Source organism: Elaeis guineensis, chromosome 15, assembly GCF_000442705.2.
Source record: "Elaeis guineensis isolate ETL-2024a chromosome 15, EG11, whole genome shotgun sequence".
Taxonomy (NCBI): domain Eukaryota; kingdom Viridiplantae; phylum Streptophyta; class Magnoliopsida; order Arecales; family Arecaceae; genus Elaeis; species Elaeis guineensis.
In genome coordinates, this window is record NC_026007.2 from 47,550,163 (window position 1) to 47,570,965 (window position 20,803).

The 20,803-nt window shown below is 40.3% G+C and overlaps 1 protein-coding gene across 2 annotated transcripts; it reads left to right on the plus strand.

Annotated features, from left to right (window-relative positions):
* The first annotated feature begins 386 nt into the window (after positions 1-386).
* LOC105032347 (deSI-like protein At4g17486) lies at positions 387-20,180 on the plus strand. Of its 2 annotated transcripts, XM_010906782.4 has the most exons (5): positions 387-697; positions 1,884-2,098; positions 3,367-3,503; positions 3,591-3,654; positions 19,361-20,180. In XM_010906782.4, the coding sequence occupies exons 2-5, from the start codon at positions 1,888-1,890 to the stop codon at positions 19,603-19,605; spliced, it is 657 nt and encodes a 218-aa protein (XP_010905084.1). In that variant the 5' UTR covers positions 387-697; positions 1,884-1,887; the 3' UTR covers positions 19,606-20,180. The 2 variants fall into 2 exon arrangements, with proteins under 2 accessions (XP_010905084.1, XP_010905083.1); XM_010906781.4 differs by having other exon boundaries at positions 390-697; positions 3,367-3,654; positions 19,361-20,178.
* The last annotated feature ends 623 nt before the right edge of the window (positions 20,181-20,803 follow it).

Sequence of the window (20,803 nt, forward strand, 5' to 3'; positions counted from 1 at the left end):
TTATACTTATGTTCAATGATAAATTTGACCTAAAAACTCCTAAATATAAGTCATCTTATAGAAAATAATTTATTGTTTCTTGCAAATTAAGTTGATAATTAAGTGAATTTTTATGAGAAATTTATATCATCCTATCATAATAATCATAATACAAGACAATATTATAGTCATCATTTGAATTTTTATTTATAAGCAAAAATAATTGAATTTGTTGTGCAAGTTTTAAAAAAATTATTCTATAAATTGTGACATTATATCACTAATAATAACGGCCGTTACCTAGCTGAGAATAATGATATCAGAAGTACTTGTTCATCACTTAACTCGCCTCACCCGAAAATCAATCAAATCATTGAAAAAAAAAAAAAAAAAAAAGCGCGCCTTCCGAGAAAGCTTGCCTGTTCTTTTTACTGTAGAGAGAGAGCCAAAACTCTCGGATGGACTGAGTACCGAATAACAGAGAAGAGAGATTTCTGATTTCTTCTCCTCCCTGGCCCAAATCTTTCTCAGAGATCTCTCTGCCCACCTCTCTTTCCTCGCATTCTTTTCCTTTTTCTCTTCTTCTATTGCTACTGGACTATTAATTGGGGTTGGGCGAGGCGGGTTGGTTGTGGTGCTCGGTGGTCCTGGAATGGCGTCTCCGAAAGGGGGTGGAGGTTGGATTCTGAGTCGGTGAGTTGGATTTCTTCCCAAGCGGGTAAGTGGTGACTTTGTCCCCATTTGATGCCTTTCTCTTTTTCAGATTTTCTTTTTCTTTTTGGGTTTTTTCGTTTATTTGTTTTGCTTCTTTTTCGCCCTTTTAAATGCTCTGAACCTTCTAAATGTGTGAATAAGTTTATTTGACAGCTATAGGGTTCGGATCGAGCTTCATTTTTTGTTATATTTTTGTTTTTTTGTTTTGCTATCTACATTCCTCGAATTGTTGTGAGGAAATAGCGAAAGTGAGATCTTCCTCCCATTCTACAAAAATGTACATAAATTTCTTCTTGATATCTTTGTTTTACTTTGATTTGTTTTTTTTCTTTCATTTTCTAAGAGTTGGTCCGCCCCATTTCTTGAAAATGTACATCGATTATCCACCTCTTGAGATGTGGGTTTTTACTCTCTTAATTGCTCTATCTTGTAGGTGGTTCCAAAACAATAAAAAAGGAAACTGCCTCTTGTTTATTTTTGCCCCTCTAGATATGCTTCGTTTATAATATTTTCGGGTGATGACTGGTCACCAGATAGTTTCCGTTATGACTCAAGTTCAACAAGTCTTTTTCCTTTTTGATGAAAAATCTCAACAATTCTCAAATTGGCATTTTGGCTTTGTGTGGATTTTAGGAATTATTTCTTTTAATTTGTTAAAAGATTACTTCATTCGATTGAGTTTGATTAATTTGTGTAATTGCAGTCTCATGATGGGTTTATGGTTGCATTTAAGACGGATAAATATGATCAAACTACCTTCGGTTGTTCTGGCATGTTATTTTTCATATTTATTTTTGCAAGTTTGATGCTGCTAGCTCATTAAATCTCAGGCTTTCATGGATCTCACAGTGGAGCCGTTTCTTATCTTTTTTTCTGCTGTTTTGTGCTTGTTGTTTATCATCATTGTGCTCATTCATGTAAATATTACTCTATGCATTATAATAAGAAAATATTCCCAAAATTTCTTGGTACAATTATTTGTTCACAGATAAAGGATGGTTTAGTTGAGAAGTTGTGAGCTCGCTCACGTGTTCTTTTTGGAAATTAAGGATCTGATGCAATATCGTATCTTCTATCACTGCTAAATTTCTTATTTGTCTTCCTCCGCTGTCCCTCAAAGGGATTTTATTGGCTTAGTTGTGTATGCTGAAAGGGTGTTGCACATTGGTTACTTTTTTCTTCACTTGAAGGATCATGAAGTTCGGGTCAAAGAAGGGGTGGAAAACACTCATGCCTCTTCGCCTGCGTAGGAAATCTGCCACCCGTTTCTGTATGTTTCCCAAGGTCCGCTCTGCCAGCCAAACACCAGGAAATGCACCGGTTTATCTGAATGTGTATGATTTGACACCCATGAATGGCTATGTTTATTGGGCAGGCCTTGGGATTTATCACACTGGTGTTGAAGGTACAGTTGGCTTAACCTTTTATATTGAAGATTTATGTGTAGCATAAATATATGAATAGTTTTCTCTTTGAATGAGTTGTTTGGTGAAGATTTGGCTAATATTTATCAAATGATATTCTGTCCATCTACAAATCCATAAGATTTCAACTGAGTCTCAGTAGCTGTAGACAAAAGCTTTATGACTTTGTGCAACCATAAAGGTCTCGTTCCATCACAAATCTGGCACCCGATAGGTTCCAACCCACTGCATTGGCGGCTTAAGGTTGAGATAAGGTGGAGAGGGATTTGAGGTCCCTTACCTCAATTTCCGATGAGGTTTCACGGCAATCCAAGAAAGACTTCCAATGGATAAAACAAAGGAAACATGATGAGGATCGATGGCAATAGAGAGGCCTTCCACGGTGGAGTCCTTGGGGGACAACGGGAACAATTTATAGGAAAAAATTCTAAGGTTTTTGCCTAAACTTGACATGCCCTAGATCTCCTTCGACGGAATAGGAGAAGAGGAAGAGTCCCACTAGGAGTCTTCCTTCCCCTCACTCATATAGCATGTGCAAACTCTTTTTTTATGCTTTAAATTTGTGTGAAAACTCTTTGGGCTTGTTTTAAATTTTAAAGGCTGGTCAATGGATCGGGCACTTACAAGAAAAATAGCAGACAAATTCTACCCTTGATTTCCAAACAAGGACAGACTGGTGCCCCACTAGCGAACGGCAAGACAAATGCACAGCAAGCAAACATGTGATCTCTTCCTGCATATGCTTCGGATATGTTGAATACATCTAAGGGGTCTGTTTGTTTCAACGTGAGTAAGATTTAACACGAGTGGGTTTCTTTGGAAATATTCCAAATTTCTAAGCTATTGGATTCTTGTTGTAATAGAAGTTGGTTTCAAGCAAACATGTGACTTTTTGCAGAAGAAGCAAAAAAGATAATGGGTCAAGTTAAATGCTAAGCTCTTGGTATCTTATCTTGATATTAACATAAATCATGAATGCAGAAATGTAGTAAAGTTCAACATTTTACATGCAAAAGACGGACATATTTCATGATTTTGATCTTCTGTTATGATTGCACTTTAATTCTAATTGGATTGAATAACCAAAATCATGATAATCTGAAAAATTGTGCTTGCCTATATTACTTAAAAGTCATCAATGTAAATATATTCACATCATAGAAATTTTTGCCTAACAAGATGATTAACTTCATTTTTATCAGGCAATGTATATTCTAATTTTTTTAATGCTCTATCTTCATGCATGCAGTTCATGGTGTGGAATATGCATTTGGGGCACATGACTATCCAACAAGTGGGGTCTTCGAGGTTGAGCCTCGGCAATGTCCAGGCTTCAGGTTTAGAAAATCGATATTCATGGGTACAACCTGCTTAGACCCAATGCAGGTTAGAGAGTTTATGGAGCTTCATTCTGTAAACTACAATGGAGATACATATCATTTGATTGTTAAGAACTGCAACCATTTTTGCAAGGATATTTGTTATAAGCTGACCGGCAACAAAATTCCAAAATGGGTGAATCGACTTGCCAGGATAGGTATGCTTCTTTTTATTTATATGATGCACTATATAGTTTAGGAGAATTTTGAATATGTTCTGATAAATCATGAGCTACTTTTAGTATTTGTAGTTCTACATGTCGGACATGCCTCTTTTCTATCTGGAATTATTATTTGTTGCTTCATAGCTATTTAGTGATGCCTCTATCTGGAAGCCCTTACTCAATGCAGTTGTCTTGTACACTCAGTTCCTGCTAATGGAATGTTGTTGTAGGGCTTATTGTTCATTGTTCAACTGACAGCTTGCTATTATTGTTCACTGTTAATGGTGTTTTCTCTTTCCATTCTTTTTTTCTATTTTTTTTCCATAGGGGGTGGTGGGGAGCAATGAGGTTGGTTCTCCCTTATCACTCATAATTACCATAAACTTTTTGTACACATGAAAAGCCTTTTCTCAAGTATGTTACCAAAGTAACAGCCAACTGCCTGCCTACAGGAGATCAAGCATCCATTCAAGTTCTCAATGTTCTAACATAAAGGATATATGGATGATTAGCCACCTTATGTTTTAATTTCTTCTTCACTTGTTTGGCTGAGAAGGGAAAATTTTGATAAATGTTTATTATCCAAGTTTGTTAGAGAAGATACTGAGGTTCTTGTTTCAGTTTTGCCTGACCAGCTTCTCTGTTTTGTGGTGTCTTTGTTTAGGACTTATGACTTGCTTATCTACTTGGTACTAACTCATAACAACCTCATGAAGCTGACATACTAGATATAGTTGTTAATTTTTCATAAAAAAATGGTTCCCCTTCAGTTTGTGAATCTGCTGTTCATCTTGCCAGAGGCTAGGTTCAACAGTCACTTATGCTGTTAAAGTGGCATCCAGAACCTACATAAATATAAAGCTATTTTTTTGTGGAGAATATATGTTTGGGTTAGATTTCTGTTCTTATCAGACAGGCTAAAATTGAAGGTCTTTGATGCTCAGCTTGTGACTGAGAGCATTATACATCCAACTTCTCGAGATAACACAAAACATGCTCAAGCTTTTGAGATCATATTTCGCTAATACTTTGAAGATGGCAAATATTTTCATGTGGTATGAAGGGAGATCTGGTTTATAGGTCTAAATATCTAGCATTTTCAACCTTACATCAGTTGTAGCTGATATTGGTATGCAATGAAGGGTTGAACATAAAAGACTTAGGGTTGTTCTTGGAGGATATTTTATGTTGTAATCAGCACCACATCATGAGTGATCCGAACTCAGTTACATCTAAACTCCTTGCTGGGTGTAGCTAGCAAAAGATAAATGAAAATGCCATCTCCAACCTGAAAGAGAATCTTTTACTTCCAAAATGCAAACAGTTGCTTTTGTCTTTCACAGTTATTGATCTTCACCCATTGCTCGTGAAGTCCTTGCTTTACATGCTTTGACCATTTAAAATTTGTGTACCCAATAATACTTTTGCAACTGAAAAGGAGCATTGCTGAAAATTCTTTGTCTTGCATAGATGTGGATATAAGCAAGTTTTAAATCCCGTGGCACGAGAGTATCTTGATTTCTCTATGGAATGGAATGCCTTGTCCCGCGCTGTTCCAGTGGCAATCCCGATCATGCATCCCAATAGATAACCTCCATCTCTCTCCCTTTCTTTCCTTTGTTCGTTTGTTTTCTATCCTTTCCTCTACCTTTCTTTCTTTCTTTTTGTTTTTCTTTCTCGTATCTCTTTCTTTATTTTTTTTTTCCTTTTTCTCCTTCTTTCTCTTTCCTTTTCCCTTCTTTCCAGTATTCTAAAAAAATGGTTGACCACACATATACTTGTCCTGACAGTATAATAAACTATCTTTTGAGAATTCATCATAGAATATTTATCAATCTTTCCAGTTTTAGAAACAAATTTCATTATGTACAGAATTATCAACTACAAATTTAACTTCTTAAATGTTATAAGAAGGAAAAGTTACATGAATCCTTTTTCTATCTCCTGTTGAAGATTCTGCTGATCATTCTTTAGTTAATTTGGTCAGGTTCATGTGTATTATTCTTTGGAAAATTAGGTCCCAGCGTATGGGCTTTGAACCCATTTTCATCACTCCAAAGTAAATGGGCTTTGAACCCATTTACACAGGATGGATCCAAAAGTTTGTTTTTGAGAATGTGGTGGTTATTCATTACCACTCAGATTTGTACGTGGGACCTCTTACTTGGAGAGGTAGGTGCCTGCTAGTCGAGCTAATAGCTGTTGGCAAGATAGATCCAAAATATGCTATGACCAAATTGTTTGCAGCTTAATATATTTTAGCCCAAAATAAATAAAACATAATTAAGTTACTAGAGCTTCAACAATGTCTCGCTAGGTGGAGTTTAGATGTTTCCCTTCCTCAGCAAATCCCTGGCTTTTGCACTTGCTTTCGTCATTTAGTGGGCCTGTGATTGCTCCTGTCTTTAACTCTAAACTCACTTTTTGCTTGAAAGAAACTTTTTTATGTCATTATATTGTTGGTGCATGTTGATGATACTAATGCTATGAGACTTACGGACTTTGAATTAGTGTAGTAAAGGACCATGTCAGAAGAGTTATTCAAAATAAAGAAGCCTACTCATCTGTATTATTTCTTTAACACTGAAGCAACCCATATGAAAACTGATGCAAGCGTGCTTCAAAGTATTCGCTAGTAGATACTGCGATGCCTAAACAAGATATTTCCATAACTATCAATATACCTAATAGAAAAATATCGGAAGATTGGTAAGATGTCAGAATGATCCGATCAAGGGGAAGGAAGAATTTCTTTAACTCATTCAACTCCAACCTCTCAAAAAAATTTAGCAAAAGGTAGAAAGATGACGAAAGTAGAGTCTAGGTCCCTTTTTTTTTTATTGATGAATCAAAAGCTGAGGTACATGGCCTCTATTTATGCTAGTGAGGTCCACCTTTGAACAGTTCAATTCAGATTCCTCTCCTAGTTCGAACAAGGCTAGTTTTCCCAAAATAGAAATGACAAATGGAAACAAAAATAAAAAGCTAAAATCTTATAGGATGTAGATCTCGAATTATGCATCGGCTCTGCCTAATATTTCCTGGATTAAGAGATGCATCTTGCCAAAATTTTTTCTAAAAAGAATTTTTTGTTTGATAGACCCATTTCAGATCTCAAATGATGGAATTTGACTCTGATTGCTAGCTATGCCGCGTGCTTTACAAGATGGCACCATGATGTAGAGCGCAAAAAGTCATCCAATTTGAGAAAAAATCATCTCAATCAGGTGTTGTACAACCAAGCTATAGCCTTCGGAATACCGGCTTATGATTCAACTTCTCGATGTGGTGGATCTTGCTCTTAAACCCTATACAGCACCATCCTATAGTGGCCAAAGTGATCCACATCAAATTTAGTAGTCCTTATGGTTTAGGGCCTCTCTTAGATCAGAGCTCCTCTTATTTAAGGGATATAGTTCTTGCTAAATTAAAATTGAAAATGGAAAACAGATTACTTCCTGTCACTGAATCACTTAGTTTTGCTTGGAGGCTGACTTTTCTGGCCAATTTGAAAAGACTCAATCCTTTTCCACCTAATTTCTGTGACCTTCTTCTTGATAACACAGTTCAATCACCTTTCTAACCTTGGTCTTCTTTGCTTTTGGATCTTAGCAAAGCACTTATCCCACTTCTACTTCTAGACTCTGTTGTTGCGCCACACCTTGCCGACCTTATTGAGAATGATAATAGCAACTCCCTTACCTTCTCGATCTTGGTTGATTGATTGGTGGAACCAAGGGATGAGAGCTTGGCCTATCAAGAATGGTGGCAATTTCTCGTATTATCATTATAAAATTATTTCAAACATTAAAAAGTTGCTTTGCTTGGGCAACGGTTGAAAGATTACGTTCCCTTGTATTTTAGAGGCATTGATCATGTTGGGTGGATGTCTGGCCAGGACACCACCTTCCAAGATCCTTTCAGTACCACGCGATGCAGCAGGAAGAAAGAAGAAACAAAACAAAAAGAAAAAACAATCAAAATACGTGGATCAGCCACAAAAGGGCTCGCCTCCACGAGGCATGCAAACTTCACTATGAAAAAGAAAATTTTACAAGAAGAGATCTCACCCTCAACCCTTGTACACCCAATTCTCTCTCACCTGAAGTTCCCCTCACAAAAGCTCTCTCTCTCTTGGAGATCCCCTGAACCCCTGAAGAGCCTGGCGACCGCTGTCCAGGAGCCTCCTGCTCCTCTCACAGCGCTCTTGCCTCTCTCTTTCTTCTCGGATTCGTACGGCGCGAGAAACCAACCACCCCTTTCCTCTGTTCGTCACAGTACCCTTTTAAAGGGTTAAACAGGGTTTAAAACCTAATTAGATTAGGTTTAAGAGTCCTAAACAAACCAAATCAATGTTCCAGACCGTCGGATCAAAATCGGGAGCCCTCTGGGCTCTTAGATTGCGCTCCGATCCATGGAATAGTGCCGTGGACCGCGAGAAATGCGTGGGAAACGCCCACGCGGTCCACAGGCCCCGTCGTGGATCGCCCGGTCCACGGTGGACCGGGGCAAAGGGGCTGCGGGCTTGGGTCGCGCGTCCCGCGCGGGCCTAGGTCGCGCGTCCCGCGTGGGCCTGGGCCTGGGTCGCGCGTCTCGCACGCCGCTGCCACCCGCCGCCGGCGGTCCTCCGCACCTCGATTCTCGTGCCGACTTCAAAAGCTCGTATCTCCTCCATCCGAGCTTCGTTTCAGGTGATCTTGGTCTCGTTGGACTCTGTTTTTCTTCGCGAACCTCACTGTGGGCTCAATGTGGGCTGAATCTCGAGGCGTCAAATTCTAACAATCTCCACCTCGACTCGATATTCGACCTCCTCCAAACTCCGAGAGCTTCTGGATCTCCTCGCCCCCATGCCCTGGGACAATCGCCTGCTGATCATGGATGGGCAAACATGGGAGTCGAGCCAGGCTGCTCGATCCCATCTCCGTCGTATGCTGTGCTCCTCCTGACCTGAGACCTGCTCGGGGCATCGTCCTGTGGCAATAGGAATCTCACCTTGCGACGTCACCTCTCGTCCTCCCGAGTCTCTTGTCTCATGCCCGATCCGCCTCCTGGAGCTCCATCTCGCTCTGGGCTCCGCCTGGCTCCCGAAGCTCCACCTCGCACTGGGCTCCCTGTCAGGTAATAATGTCCTCTGCTCCCCTTCTTCCTCTCCAGCACAATCCTATCGCCGCGTAGCACCCTCAGCATTCCTCCACCAGCTACCGTCCTGTAGTCTCTCGAATCCAGTCTGCTAAGTGAGATAAGATTCCGCCTGAAATCGGGTATGTATCGGACCTTCCCCAATCTCCTCACTACACCATCATGTGTCCTCCAGCTGACCGTCCCAATGCCTCTGATCGCACAGCTCGATCCATCCGGCAGATATACAGTGCCCTCACTGTTCTCCAGGGAGTCAAACTGCTCCTCTCTGCAACACACATGATAGGGGCATGCAGAATCTAATATCCACTGCTGGGAAAAAGTAGATACCTCGTCAGATATCTCCAGGACATCTCTATCTGAATCGCTGCCGGCCGTCGCTACAGCAGCCACCGTCCGATTTTTCAGTTGAGGACAATTTCTGGCTAGATGCCCTAACTCCTCACACCGATAACACCTGATTTTGCTCAAGTCCCTCCTGGACTTGGACCGCCCTCGTTGCGATCTTCTGTCGCTCCGTCTACCGCCTCCTGCTCCTCCAGAAGCCACCAAAGCTGAGCTACCGCCACTTGAGCTCGAAGCTGGGTTCTCCCTCCTGAGAACCTCGTTCTGGAGTATCGCCGCGGTGACCTCGTCCATCTTGATAGTGCTCTTCCCCACTAGAAGAGCAGTCACCAAGGACTCGTACGAAGGGAGAAGCGACGCCAGCAAAATCAGCACCCTGGTCTTCTCCTCAACATTCTCACCAATGCTGAGGAGGTCGGTGAGGATCTTCTGGAAGTGGCTCAAATGCTCCTGCACGCTTTGTCCTTTAGTCATCCGAAGTTGGTAAAACTGCCTCCAGAGGAAAAGAGTGTTGGTGAGAGACTTCGTCATGTACAACTCCTTGAGCTTCGACCACAGCACCGTCGAAGAAGTCTCACTCAGCATATGGATCACCACCTCATCCGCCAGGTATATGCGGATGGTACTCACCGCCTGCATCTGTAGCCGTTTCCAATCCTGCACCTCCATGGTGGTCGGCTTCTTATCGCACAAGAGAGCATCGATCAACCCCTGTTGGATGAGCATGTCTTTCACCCTTGCCTGCCACAAGGAGAAATTGCTCTTACCATCGAACTTGTTGATCTCCATCTTGATTGTTCCTGTCTTCTCCATCTTCAGTCTTGCTCACCACCACTGCAATCTGCGTCCTTGTACCGTCTTGCTCTGATACCACTTGTTGGGTGGATGTCTGGCCAGGACACCACCTCCCAAGATCCTTTCAGTACCACGCGATGCAGCAGGAAGAAAGAAGAAACAAAACAAAAAGAAAAAACAATCAAAATACGTGGATCAGCCACAAAAGGGCTCGCCTCCACGGGGCATGCAAACTTCACTATGAAAAGGAAAATTTTACAAGAGGAGATCTCACCCTCAACCCTTGTACACCCAATTCTCTCTCACCTGAAGTTCCCCTCACAAAAGCTCTCTCTCTTGGAGACCCCCTGAACCCCTGAAGAGCCTGGCGACCGCTGTCCAGGAGCCTCCTGCTCCTTCTATCACAGCGCTCTCGCCTCTCTCTCTCTTCTCGGATTCGTACGGCGCGAGAAAACCAACCACCCCTTTCCTATGTTCGTCACAGTGCCCTTTTAAAGGGTTAAACAGGGTTTAAAACCTAATTAGATTAGGTTTAAGAGTCCTAAACAAGCCAAATCAATGTCCAGACCGTCGGATCAAGATCGGGAGCCCTCTGGGCCCTTAGATCGCGCTCCGGTCCACGGAATAGTGCCGTGGACTGCGAGAAACATGTGGGAAACGCCCACGCGGTCCACAGGCCCCGCCGTGGACCACCCAGTCCACGGTGGACCGGGGCAAAGGGGTCGCGGGCCTAGGTTGCGCGTCCCGCGCGGGCCTGGGTCGCGCGTCCCGCTCGGGCTTGGGTCGCGCGTCTCGCTCGCCGTCGCTTGCGGCCGCGCCGCTGCCACCCGCCGCCGGTTGCTGGCGGTCCTCCGCCGCCTCGATTCTCGTGCCGACTTCAAAAGCTCGTATCTCCTCCATCTGAGCTCCGTTTCAGGTGATCTTGGTCTCGTTGGACTCCGTTTTTCTCCGCGAACCTCGCTGTGGGCTCAATGTGGGCTGAATCTCGAGGCGTCAAATCCTAACAGATCATAATCTCCTTCACGCCCTTTATAAATTGATACTTTCTTTGCCGCCTATAGAAGATAGCATCTCGATCCTAAAGGTGTGAGCTCCTAAGGATGATATGACAGATATTTAGAGGAACTACTTTGCATGTCATCTTGTTAATATACCTCTCAGTTATTGTGAATTTGAAGGTACACTACTTAGTGATCTTCAACTTGATGCCCTTTTGAATGCAATCAAGAGAGTAGAGGTGTAAATGAGGCTTGATCTATAATCTTAGCTTCTTAACCAAACTTTCAGAAAAGAGGTTCTTCTGGCTTTAAGGATCTTTAATAGCTCAGATGATATTTTGTTTCATTTGAATCTTTAAGTGGAAGAATTCCTACTCTAAGTTTGCCTCAATTGCTATCTTGGGTTTTCTCGCCATCAAGCTCAATTTTGAATCTTCTTTCTCAAGCTCGATTAGCTCCTCAATCGCTTATATATTGAGGACTACTTTTCCTTTCTTCTTAGGATCCTCATCCTTTGATTTCTTCTTCAGCTGCAACTTGAGGTGAACCTTCCAACACTTCTTAGGGTGTCCACTAATCCTACAGTGGTCATAATACTTTTTCTAAGTTGTATTTGCTTTTTTTTTACTCTACTCTCCTTCTTGACCTGGTTTTTTGCTAATTCTCTCGAACTTTTATCACCTTTCTTGCCTTTGGTTGATTTTTCTTCTCAATCACCATGGCCTTCATGCTAGTTTCATTGATGTCTTCAACTTTGAAAAGCTTCAACTTTTTTCAAATACTCATGGAGATCTCTAACGTACTTCATGAAGACCACATAATCATTGATAGAGATCCCGATTGAGATGGCTTCCTTATGGAATTTGATAGTGTAGTCCTGGATAGATTGACCATACTTCTACCATAAGTACTGCCATTTAATCTATCAATCCTTCTCATAGCCCATTAGGTATAATTATTTCTTGATTAAGTTCTTGAATTTGCTCTATATCAGATTAGAGATATTGTCCCTCATATACGAATTCCATGAGATAAGTGCATGGATGGAAAGCTTAAGACTTTTGAACGCTATCTTCTGGATACTTATATATTCGTAAATGGTGAAGTAGGTCTTTTACTGGTTTGGCTAGTTATCTAGCCTCTTTGCATCGATGGTCCCATCATATACAAGGATCTAGATTCAAGTTTCAACTTAAAAAAGTTGAAGAGGAGGATTCTAAGTCCTCACAAGTTGCTTATCCTCCTTGATAGTAGATCCTTGTGTCCAAATGTGGAAGACAACTTTGCCATAGGAGTTGTTAGTGCTTGTATTAAAGGTGTTGCCAATCGAGACACAATCTTAGTAAATCAGGCCTTCTTCTCTAATTGTGTGAGACATACCTTCATCTCATCATCCATCGAGGTATGGCTAGCAACCAAGGTTCTCAGTTTCGATATCGATGGCCGTTTCAGTCAGCCGGCAGCATGGTTCGGTATGGTTCTGTACCGGATTGAACCGGTGTGAACTGACAAAGGGAGGAAGGGACGAATAAGAGAGGAGAAAAATAGAGAAAAAGAGAAGAGAGGAAGAGAAAGAGAGAGAGAGGTCCGTCAGAGAGGCCACTGTGGCCGTCGGGCGGCATAAATACCGCCTGTGGCTCTGCAGTGTGAAACAGGGGCAATCGCCCTGTTTCATAAGTTTTTTTTTAAAAAAGTCCGATAACAGTGAAGCCGACAATCGGTTTGTTGGCTTCACTATTTCTGAGCTTTTTTAAAAAAAATTGAAATAGTGAAGCCAGCAAATCGATTGCCGACTTCACATTTTTAAACTCTTAAAAAAATTCTAAAAAAATGAAGCCGGTAAATCAAGTGCCGGCTGTTCGTCTTCCTTTTAAAAAAAAGTGAACAGGGGCGGTCATCCCTGTTCTGCGGTCGCGACTCCGTCTGCGCCGCTTTCGCCGTTTGGTGGCCACAACGACTATCCGGAGACCTCCAGCGGCCCTCTCGCCGTCCCGTCCTCCTGTCTCCGACGACCTCTCTCTCTGTCTCTCTCTCTTTCTCGCTCGTTGTGGCAGCTCTATCGGGTGAACCGAGCCACCATCGGCCTCCGACGGGCACAGAGGGCCACCACTGGCCTCCGATGGCCTCTCCTTTTCCTCTTCTCTCTCTTCTTTTGTTTTCTTCTTTTCTTCTCTGACATTGGCATGTGCCATTTTCGCTGTCGGAACTGTCTCGATTCTCCGCTGATCCGGTTCGACACATCCCAAATTATCCGGTTCGAAATAGTTCTAAAAACCATGCTAGCAACTATACTCATTTTTGTCTGCTTGTATTGCTTGTGCATCTGGACTATAAAATATGGCCGTGACAGATGTAGAGGATCGAGCTTTGATACCAACTTGATTCGATTAGGGAGAAGGAATAATTCCCTTGTTCAACTCGAACATCTCAAAAAGATTTAGGAATTGGTAGAAAGATGACAAAAGCAAGGTTTAGGTCCTCTCTTCTTTCATGGATGAATTAAAGGTACATAGCTTCTATATATATGCAAGCGAGATCTGCCCTTACACAATTCAAGTCAGATTTCTCTTCTAGTTCGAATAGAACTAGCTTTTTCAAAATATACATGATTGATGGAAATACATATGAGAAAGATAGAATCCTATAGGAGGTAGATCTTGATTTCTATATTAATTCTGTTTTTTGTCTGTACATTTAATTTTTCTTAGATTGGAAGATACATTTGATCAAAATATTTTTTGAGAAGAAAATTTTTGAGTTGACCGGCGTTTCTTGGATCCATACAATGGAGTTTGAGCTTGATCGCTAGCTTCACTGCACCCTTTATAGGGCGGCCATGTCATAAAGCTCGAAAAATTATTTTATTTGACAAAAAAATCATCTTAATTGAGTATCATATGACCAAGTTATGATCTCTGAACGTTTAATTGGTGATTTGGCTTCCCGATGTGGGAAATCTATTTCCTGAACCTTGTCTACTAAGGAAATTGATCTATTTGATTGTTAATTCACCCTGATTAGTGATAAATGCTTCTAGTAACCTCTATGGAAGCTATGTTGTATTATGAGGTTTGTCAGAAGTAGTCTACGCGATGGTTCTATGTTGAAAAGAAATTGTCATCATAAAATTGGGAGATTTTTTCATGTAAACTAGGTTCGTTCATTAACAAATAGATATATAATCAAGGAACTCTTATCACATATAGAATTATGAAATGGGATCAAATACCAAAGTAGAATAGAGGACTACGTGCAAGCTGAAGTGGTTGAGACATTCATGCATTACTTGGGCTTTTATAGGGAGGAAAGAATAAAAATATTTTTTGATTATCAAGTAGTAATCATTATATCAAGTAATTCTTTAATAATGGGATGAGCATGAAAGTTGATTGTCATTCAATACTAAGAGCCATATTTCTAAGCAATACTTTGGTTTTATACATGTAGAAGAATTCTAAGTGAATTTCATAGGAAATACTAAAGGTCATTGCTAATAACAAGACAATATTAATTTGGTTTATGAATTCCAACACCCCCTCTTAAACCAAATTTCTTGCCATCAACCATTCCAAGCAATGTCTTCATTTTGTGAAATAATTTTGAATTAAGGGGCTTGATGAAAATGTCGGCGACTTGATCTCCTGATTTGATGTACTCCAATTGAACCTCCTTTTCTTTTGTTTGATCTCTGATGAAATGGAAGTGAACGTCAATGTGCTTGCTTGGTTCACGATGAACAGGATTCTTTGCTAATGCTATTGCCGACTTGTTGTCTACATAGATCATTGTAACTTCACTTTGAGGATGTCGAATCTCCTTCAACAACTTTATTAGCCACACTGCATGACACATGCATGACGATGCACTTATACATTTTGCTTCATACATAGAAAGAGCAACTATAGGTTGCTTTTTTGAAAGCCAAGTGAAAGCTGTATCACCCATGTAGAACATGACATTGATTGTGCGCTTTCAGTCATCAAGATCTTCACCCCAATCGCTATGTAAATAGTCAACAAGTTGAAATTCATTAAAGAAAGAATATAACAAGCCATGACTTAGTGTACCTTAGATGTAGCGAAGATATTTTTTGACGGCTTTGAAATGCATTGACATGGGCTCCTTCATATATTGACTCACTAGCCCAACAACATATAAAATGTCTAGGCTTGTATATGTTAAATATCTTAGGCTTCCGACTAAACTTTTGAAGTAGGATCAACCACTTTGCCATCATCTTGCTTCGAGAGCTTAATGCCGCATTCCATCGGTGTATCAAATGATTTACAATCTTCCATTTTAAATCTTTTGAATACTTTTGCATATGCTTCCTACGAGATGAAGATACCTGCTTTGCTTCACTTCAATGTCGAGGAAAAATGACATAAGCCTGATGTCTGTCAACTCAAATTCATGAACCATAGTTTTCTTGAATTCTTCAAACATATGTGGATTATTGCCTACAAATATAAGATTATCTACATACAAGCAAGCAAGATATCATGATTCTTATTTAACTAAATGTAGAGGGCACTTTCGTATGGATATTGGATATAGCCATTTTGCTTAAAGGAAGCATCAATTCTTAAATTTCATGCCCTAGGTGCTTGTTTGAGGCCATACAAAGTCTTTTTCAACTTACAAATTTTTGATTCTTGCCCTTTTTTAACATACCTCTAGGGTTGTTCTACATATACCTCTTCTTCAATATAGCTATTCAAAAAAGTGGATTTTACATTCATTTGAAAAATAGACCAACCATTTTGTGCGGCAATTGATATAAATAAATGAATTATTTCCGTTCGAATAATAGGGGCGAATACCTCATCATAGTCATGCCGGCCTTTTGTTTGTACCCTTTTGCCACCAATCTTATTTTGTACTTCTCAACTTGGCCTTGTACATTCTTCTGTCTTGTATAGCCACTTTACTCTAATGGCCTTGTCCTTCAGAGAGAGAAATCAACTCTCATGTATGGTTCTTCCCTATCGCTTTGATTTCTTTGTTCATAGCATCTTTCCACCTTTTGTCTTGTATGGCATCTTCAAATTTTAAAGGCTCATAATTTGCTAAGAGACAAATAAGATGGAGTGCATTGGTAATCTCGTAGAGTTTTCTTAAGTTCTTATCTTTTGGTTCGGCGTTGAACTATCTTTTGATGATGACGATGTAACAAAAGGTGTTGATGAAGATGGTGGCGACGACTCTTGAAGCTCCATGTTCACATGTTTTTCTTCTTGAATTTTTTCAACCTCAGTGTGCCAATCCCATGCTCCTTCATCGAACTCTACACCTCTACTTACAACAACTTTAAAATTGTGAAGGTCAAATAATTTGTAGGCTTTAGATCTAGAATTCTACATCATGAAGATGAATTTAGAGCTTTTGTCATCCAACATGGATCTCCTTTGTTTCGGAACATGTGCATAGGTGATGCACCCAAAAACCTTTAAGTGAGAGATATTTAGCCTCCTCCTAGGCCACACTTTTTGTGGCATCTTCTTCTTCAAACTTGATGTAGGACACCTATTTAGAATGTTGATAGCACAAGCCATCGAATCGGCCCAAAGTGCCTTCGGCAAATTCTTACTTTTGAGCATACTTGCACTATGTTGAGAATAGTATGGTTCTTCCTCTCTGTCATGCCATTTTGTTGGGGGGAATAAGGTGCCATTAGTTGATGCCAAATTATACTATATTCTTCACAAAATTCTTCAATTACCTTTGAGGTGAACTCACCACCCCGATGTGATTGGATAGCTTTGATGGAGTACCCACTTTGATTCTCCACTATCACCTTAAACTTCTTGAACATGTTAAAAACTTCTGACTTTTCTTTCAAAAAATACACCCAAGTCTTTCTGGTATAATCATCAATAAAAATGAGAAAGTATTGGTGTTTACCAAAAGATGTTGGGACAATGGGTCCACAAACATCCGTATGAATAAGTTGTAGCAACCGTCTTGCTCTAAATCATGCCTTTTGAGAAGAACTCCTTGATTGTTTTCCTAGCACACACCCTTCACAAAATTGCTCACGATAGTCTATGTGCTATAAGCCATGCACCATCTTTTTGCTTGACAAGTGGTTAAGATCATCAAAATTGAGATGTCCAAACCTCAAATGCCATAGCCACGAGGAATCTTTGATACAGCTTTTCAAGCATTTTGCCACATCAGTTTTGATATTTAGAATGAACATTTTATTTTTTGATATTTCTACCGGGGCAATCACATGATTTAAGCCATTTTTAATACAAAGCTTCTTGTCTTTCATGTGAACATCATAACCTTTCTCTAATAATTGGCCCATGCTTACTATATTTGTCTTCATTTACGGCACATAATAAATATTAGAAATAAATCAGTGGCTTGCATTTTTTAGGCGAATGAGGGTTTTATGTTTGTCTTTCACCAGAACTTTTGAGGAATCGCCACAATAAACTTGAGTTTCAATTGACTCGTCTAGCTCCACAAACATGCTTCTATGGCTGCACATATGGTTACTTGCTCCAATGTTCAAGTACCAATTGTCATACTTGCTGGCTTCATCTTCTTTATAAACTATCGATGAGAGAGAATCTTATTCTTTGTTTTCAACAAAGTTGGCTCTCTTCATTTGGATTATCTTTATTATAATAACATTCAGAAGCATAATGGCCATATTTTTTGCAAACATAACAACAAACTTTAAATTTGTCGTACCTTCAGTCTGCTGTTTCTTCTTTCCCTTGTCCATCATTTGGACTTGGGACTTCTTTCTTCATATCTTCCTTGTCCTCCACGACCACGGCCATGGCCACGTCCACATCCACGACCTCAACCTCGACCTCGATCACTTGGATTCTCATCGCTTTTAGAAGCTTCTTTTCTATCCTTCAAAGATAACTTTGATTGGAGGACTTGCTCAATTGTATCTTGCTTCTTATTTTTTCTTTGCTCATATGTTGTCAATAAGTCCACAAGCTCATCTATAGACATGGACTTAGGTCTTTTGATTTTTCGATGGCCATAATAATATGCTCAAACTTGTCATTCACCAAGCATAGAATTTTTTTGACTACACAGACATCCAATTTCTCGTTGTTCCTCCCTAGTTGGTTCACCATAGAAAAAACTCGGGTGAAATAGTTTGCAATGGTTTCAGACTGTTTCATCTGCAATGCTTCAAATTTGGCTTGAAGTGTTTGGAGCCGAACCTTCACCTTTTCTACGCCTTTATAGGCATTCTCAAGGATCTCCCACGCTTGTTTGGAGGTAGTGGGGCTTGCAACCATTTCAAAGTTTGCTTCATCTAAGGCTTGATGGATGAAGAAGAGTGCCTTCTTGTCCTTCCTCGACATCTTGAAAGTTTAGTTTGCCACAGCATTTGTTTCATCTTGAGGCTCCTCATAGCCTCTCTCAACCACTTCCCAAATATCATGGAAGTAGAATAGCTCCTTTATCCGGATACTCCAATTCTCAGTTTCCATTGGTGAGGCGAGGTACTTGAAGTTGCAACCCACTTGCCATTTCTCTCAAAAGGGCTCTGATACTACTTTGTTGTGGTAGACAAAGGAGGAGAGGAGAATTTGTAGTATTTCTCATACAAGAGATAAAGAGAGTAGACTTATTAGTGGAAGAAAATTTTTAACTTTGTTTGAAATTCCTTCAACTCTCTTAATCCAAGATGGCTCAAGTACATCTCTTTATATAGAGGATTTCACAACCTTTCAACTACCTTCTACACAAAATAGTAAGAGCTATATTTATAAACAACACTTTGGTTTTATACATGTAGAGAACTTCTAAGTGAATTACGTAGGAAATACTAAAGGTCGTTGCTAATAACAAGACAATATTAGTTTGGTTTACAACTTCCAACAAGTTTATCTATAATTAGTGCAAAAAATTAAGGACTTAGAGCAAATCTTTAATCTAAATCTATGGTGATTGTAAATTCATTAGTATTATGACCAATAGTTCTCACACTGGTAACTGGTCTTTTATACATGTCTCTGATCATTTTAATATATTTAATGAAAACTTCTTTTTCTAACACCCACCATCAACAAAATCTGAAAATAAATAAAAAAAAATTATCTTCACCAGCGTACCTGATTGCTTGGTTTCCAGATCGGTGTTACCAAGCTAGTCAGGGATACGTTTGTGCTCCACTCCCAGAAGCAGCATTGAAGGCTTACTATTTTGAATAGAGCATGAATGTATCCATGACTAGTCAGTGTTACCAAGTTAGTGATGGATAAGTTCGTGCTCCATTCTTGCATGGTCGTAATTTTCTACCGCTTATGATTTGTGACCACTGAGGAGCATGTCAGTCATCTCCCGAATGTTTTTATTATCATTTCTATTGATCTTGGCTTCTATCATTCATTTATAAACTTCCTTAATTTATCAATAAAATTATGATATTTTTCCTGCAGGTGCCATCTGCAACTGCATCTTGCCTGAGGCCCTTAAGATTTCTGCTGTTCGTCATGATCCAGATTCCCAAGCTGAGGATGGCGAGAAAAGGAGACTGACAAGTGCCTTCAGTTGCCTATCTTCAATCTCTATGCGTCAGAGGCCGTTGTCAGCATCATCTCTTTTCTTGCCCTCCCCACTAAAAGGGTGCCTTCCACTGTGGGAGTTAAAAAGATCCGGTGCCATCCTGTTGAAGGAGAGGTAACAGATGTTGTGTTGTTGATCATATTCCAAAAGAATCAATTGATTTATCAGAGATCTTTTTCCACGGGGAAAGCTTTTGATCAGTTTTTGAACTGTAGTATGAAATGATGGCAACATGAAACAAGATACAGGCTTTTCAGGAAAAATTGCCACAGCGAGAAGCTGTCAAAATGTTGTTTGATGCAAAGTGAAGGGAAAGTGTGCAAGTCTTCATATGATTTTGTTTTGGCTGGCATACTGAGTGGTGACTGTCTTACGTAGTCTGATGATTTTTCATTCTAGCAATGCTGTCCTTCTGTCATGGCAGGGTTAGTACCCCATGTTGAAATGACTGCCGTTCTTATTTCCTTCAAATACTAATGCTTGATGAGCTTCCTCGTGTTGTACTTCTGTATCTCTGTTTTCTACCGATGTGTTTGACTCCTTGAGAAGCTCTATGTAGGCGCAAATCAGGAATAGGATCCAACTGTATGGTATGAAATACTGTTTACAACTTTTTCCTGGTAGTCTGTTGTTTGATGACTTTGTGATGTAACTTGAATCACAGTCTACGAATCTTTCTGATGCTTCTACATGTCATTCTTCTCTGCTGCCCATTAGCTAGCATTGCTCTTTGATGACATTGAACACATTTATATCAGGTCTCTTGAGATTTTAACTTGGTTGTGCCTCTAGAAAGTGAGCTAACATTTTCCATTTGAGCTTATTGTATTAGGCAAAGCTAGATCAGGGTCAGGCACATAAGAGGTGATATGAATGGGCCAGAGTTTTCCCTAAAAGCAGAAAGAATGATGGGCTCTCAATTATTCGAGTTGCACTTGGGTGTGCAGTTAGCACTCCCAAGCATTGCCATGTATATACAGAAGTTAGTAGTTCTTTTTTTAGGTGGCCTTGCAAGTGCTGCATGCCAAATTGTGTTTGTGCATTGCACATGCACTTGTGAAGAGGGAGCATGGGACAAAAGAAAGCATAGGGATGAAAGGCACGTTGACGTGAGTTGTCTTGCCCAAAGAGGGGGTTGGATATGGTGAATCTTGTAGTCCCTGATGCCTTCTGAAGGGGTTTTGGATAAGAGTTGGCTTTGAAAACCCTTGTTTCGTCTAAGAGAAGTAAGGAAGTGAGTCTACACTGTCCGCAATACGGGGCAGATCTTGTGGCCCTTTATTCATAAATCCACACTTGAGGAAAAAGGTAAAGGG

Coding starts and splice junctions, on each gene's coding strand:
- LOC105032347 (XM_010906781.4), top strand. CDS start 1,888: ATGAAGTTCGGGTCAAAGAAGGGGTGGAAAACACTCATGCCTCTTCGC. Junction 2,099..3,366: donor TTATCACACTGGTGTTGAAG/GTACAGTTGGCT, acceptor TCATGCATGCAG/TTCATGGTGTGGAATATGCA. Junction 3,655..19,360: donor GAATCGACTTGCCAGGATAG/GTATGCTTCTTT, acceptor TTTTTCCTGCAG/GTGCCATCTGCAACTGCATC.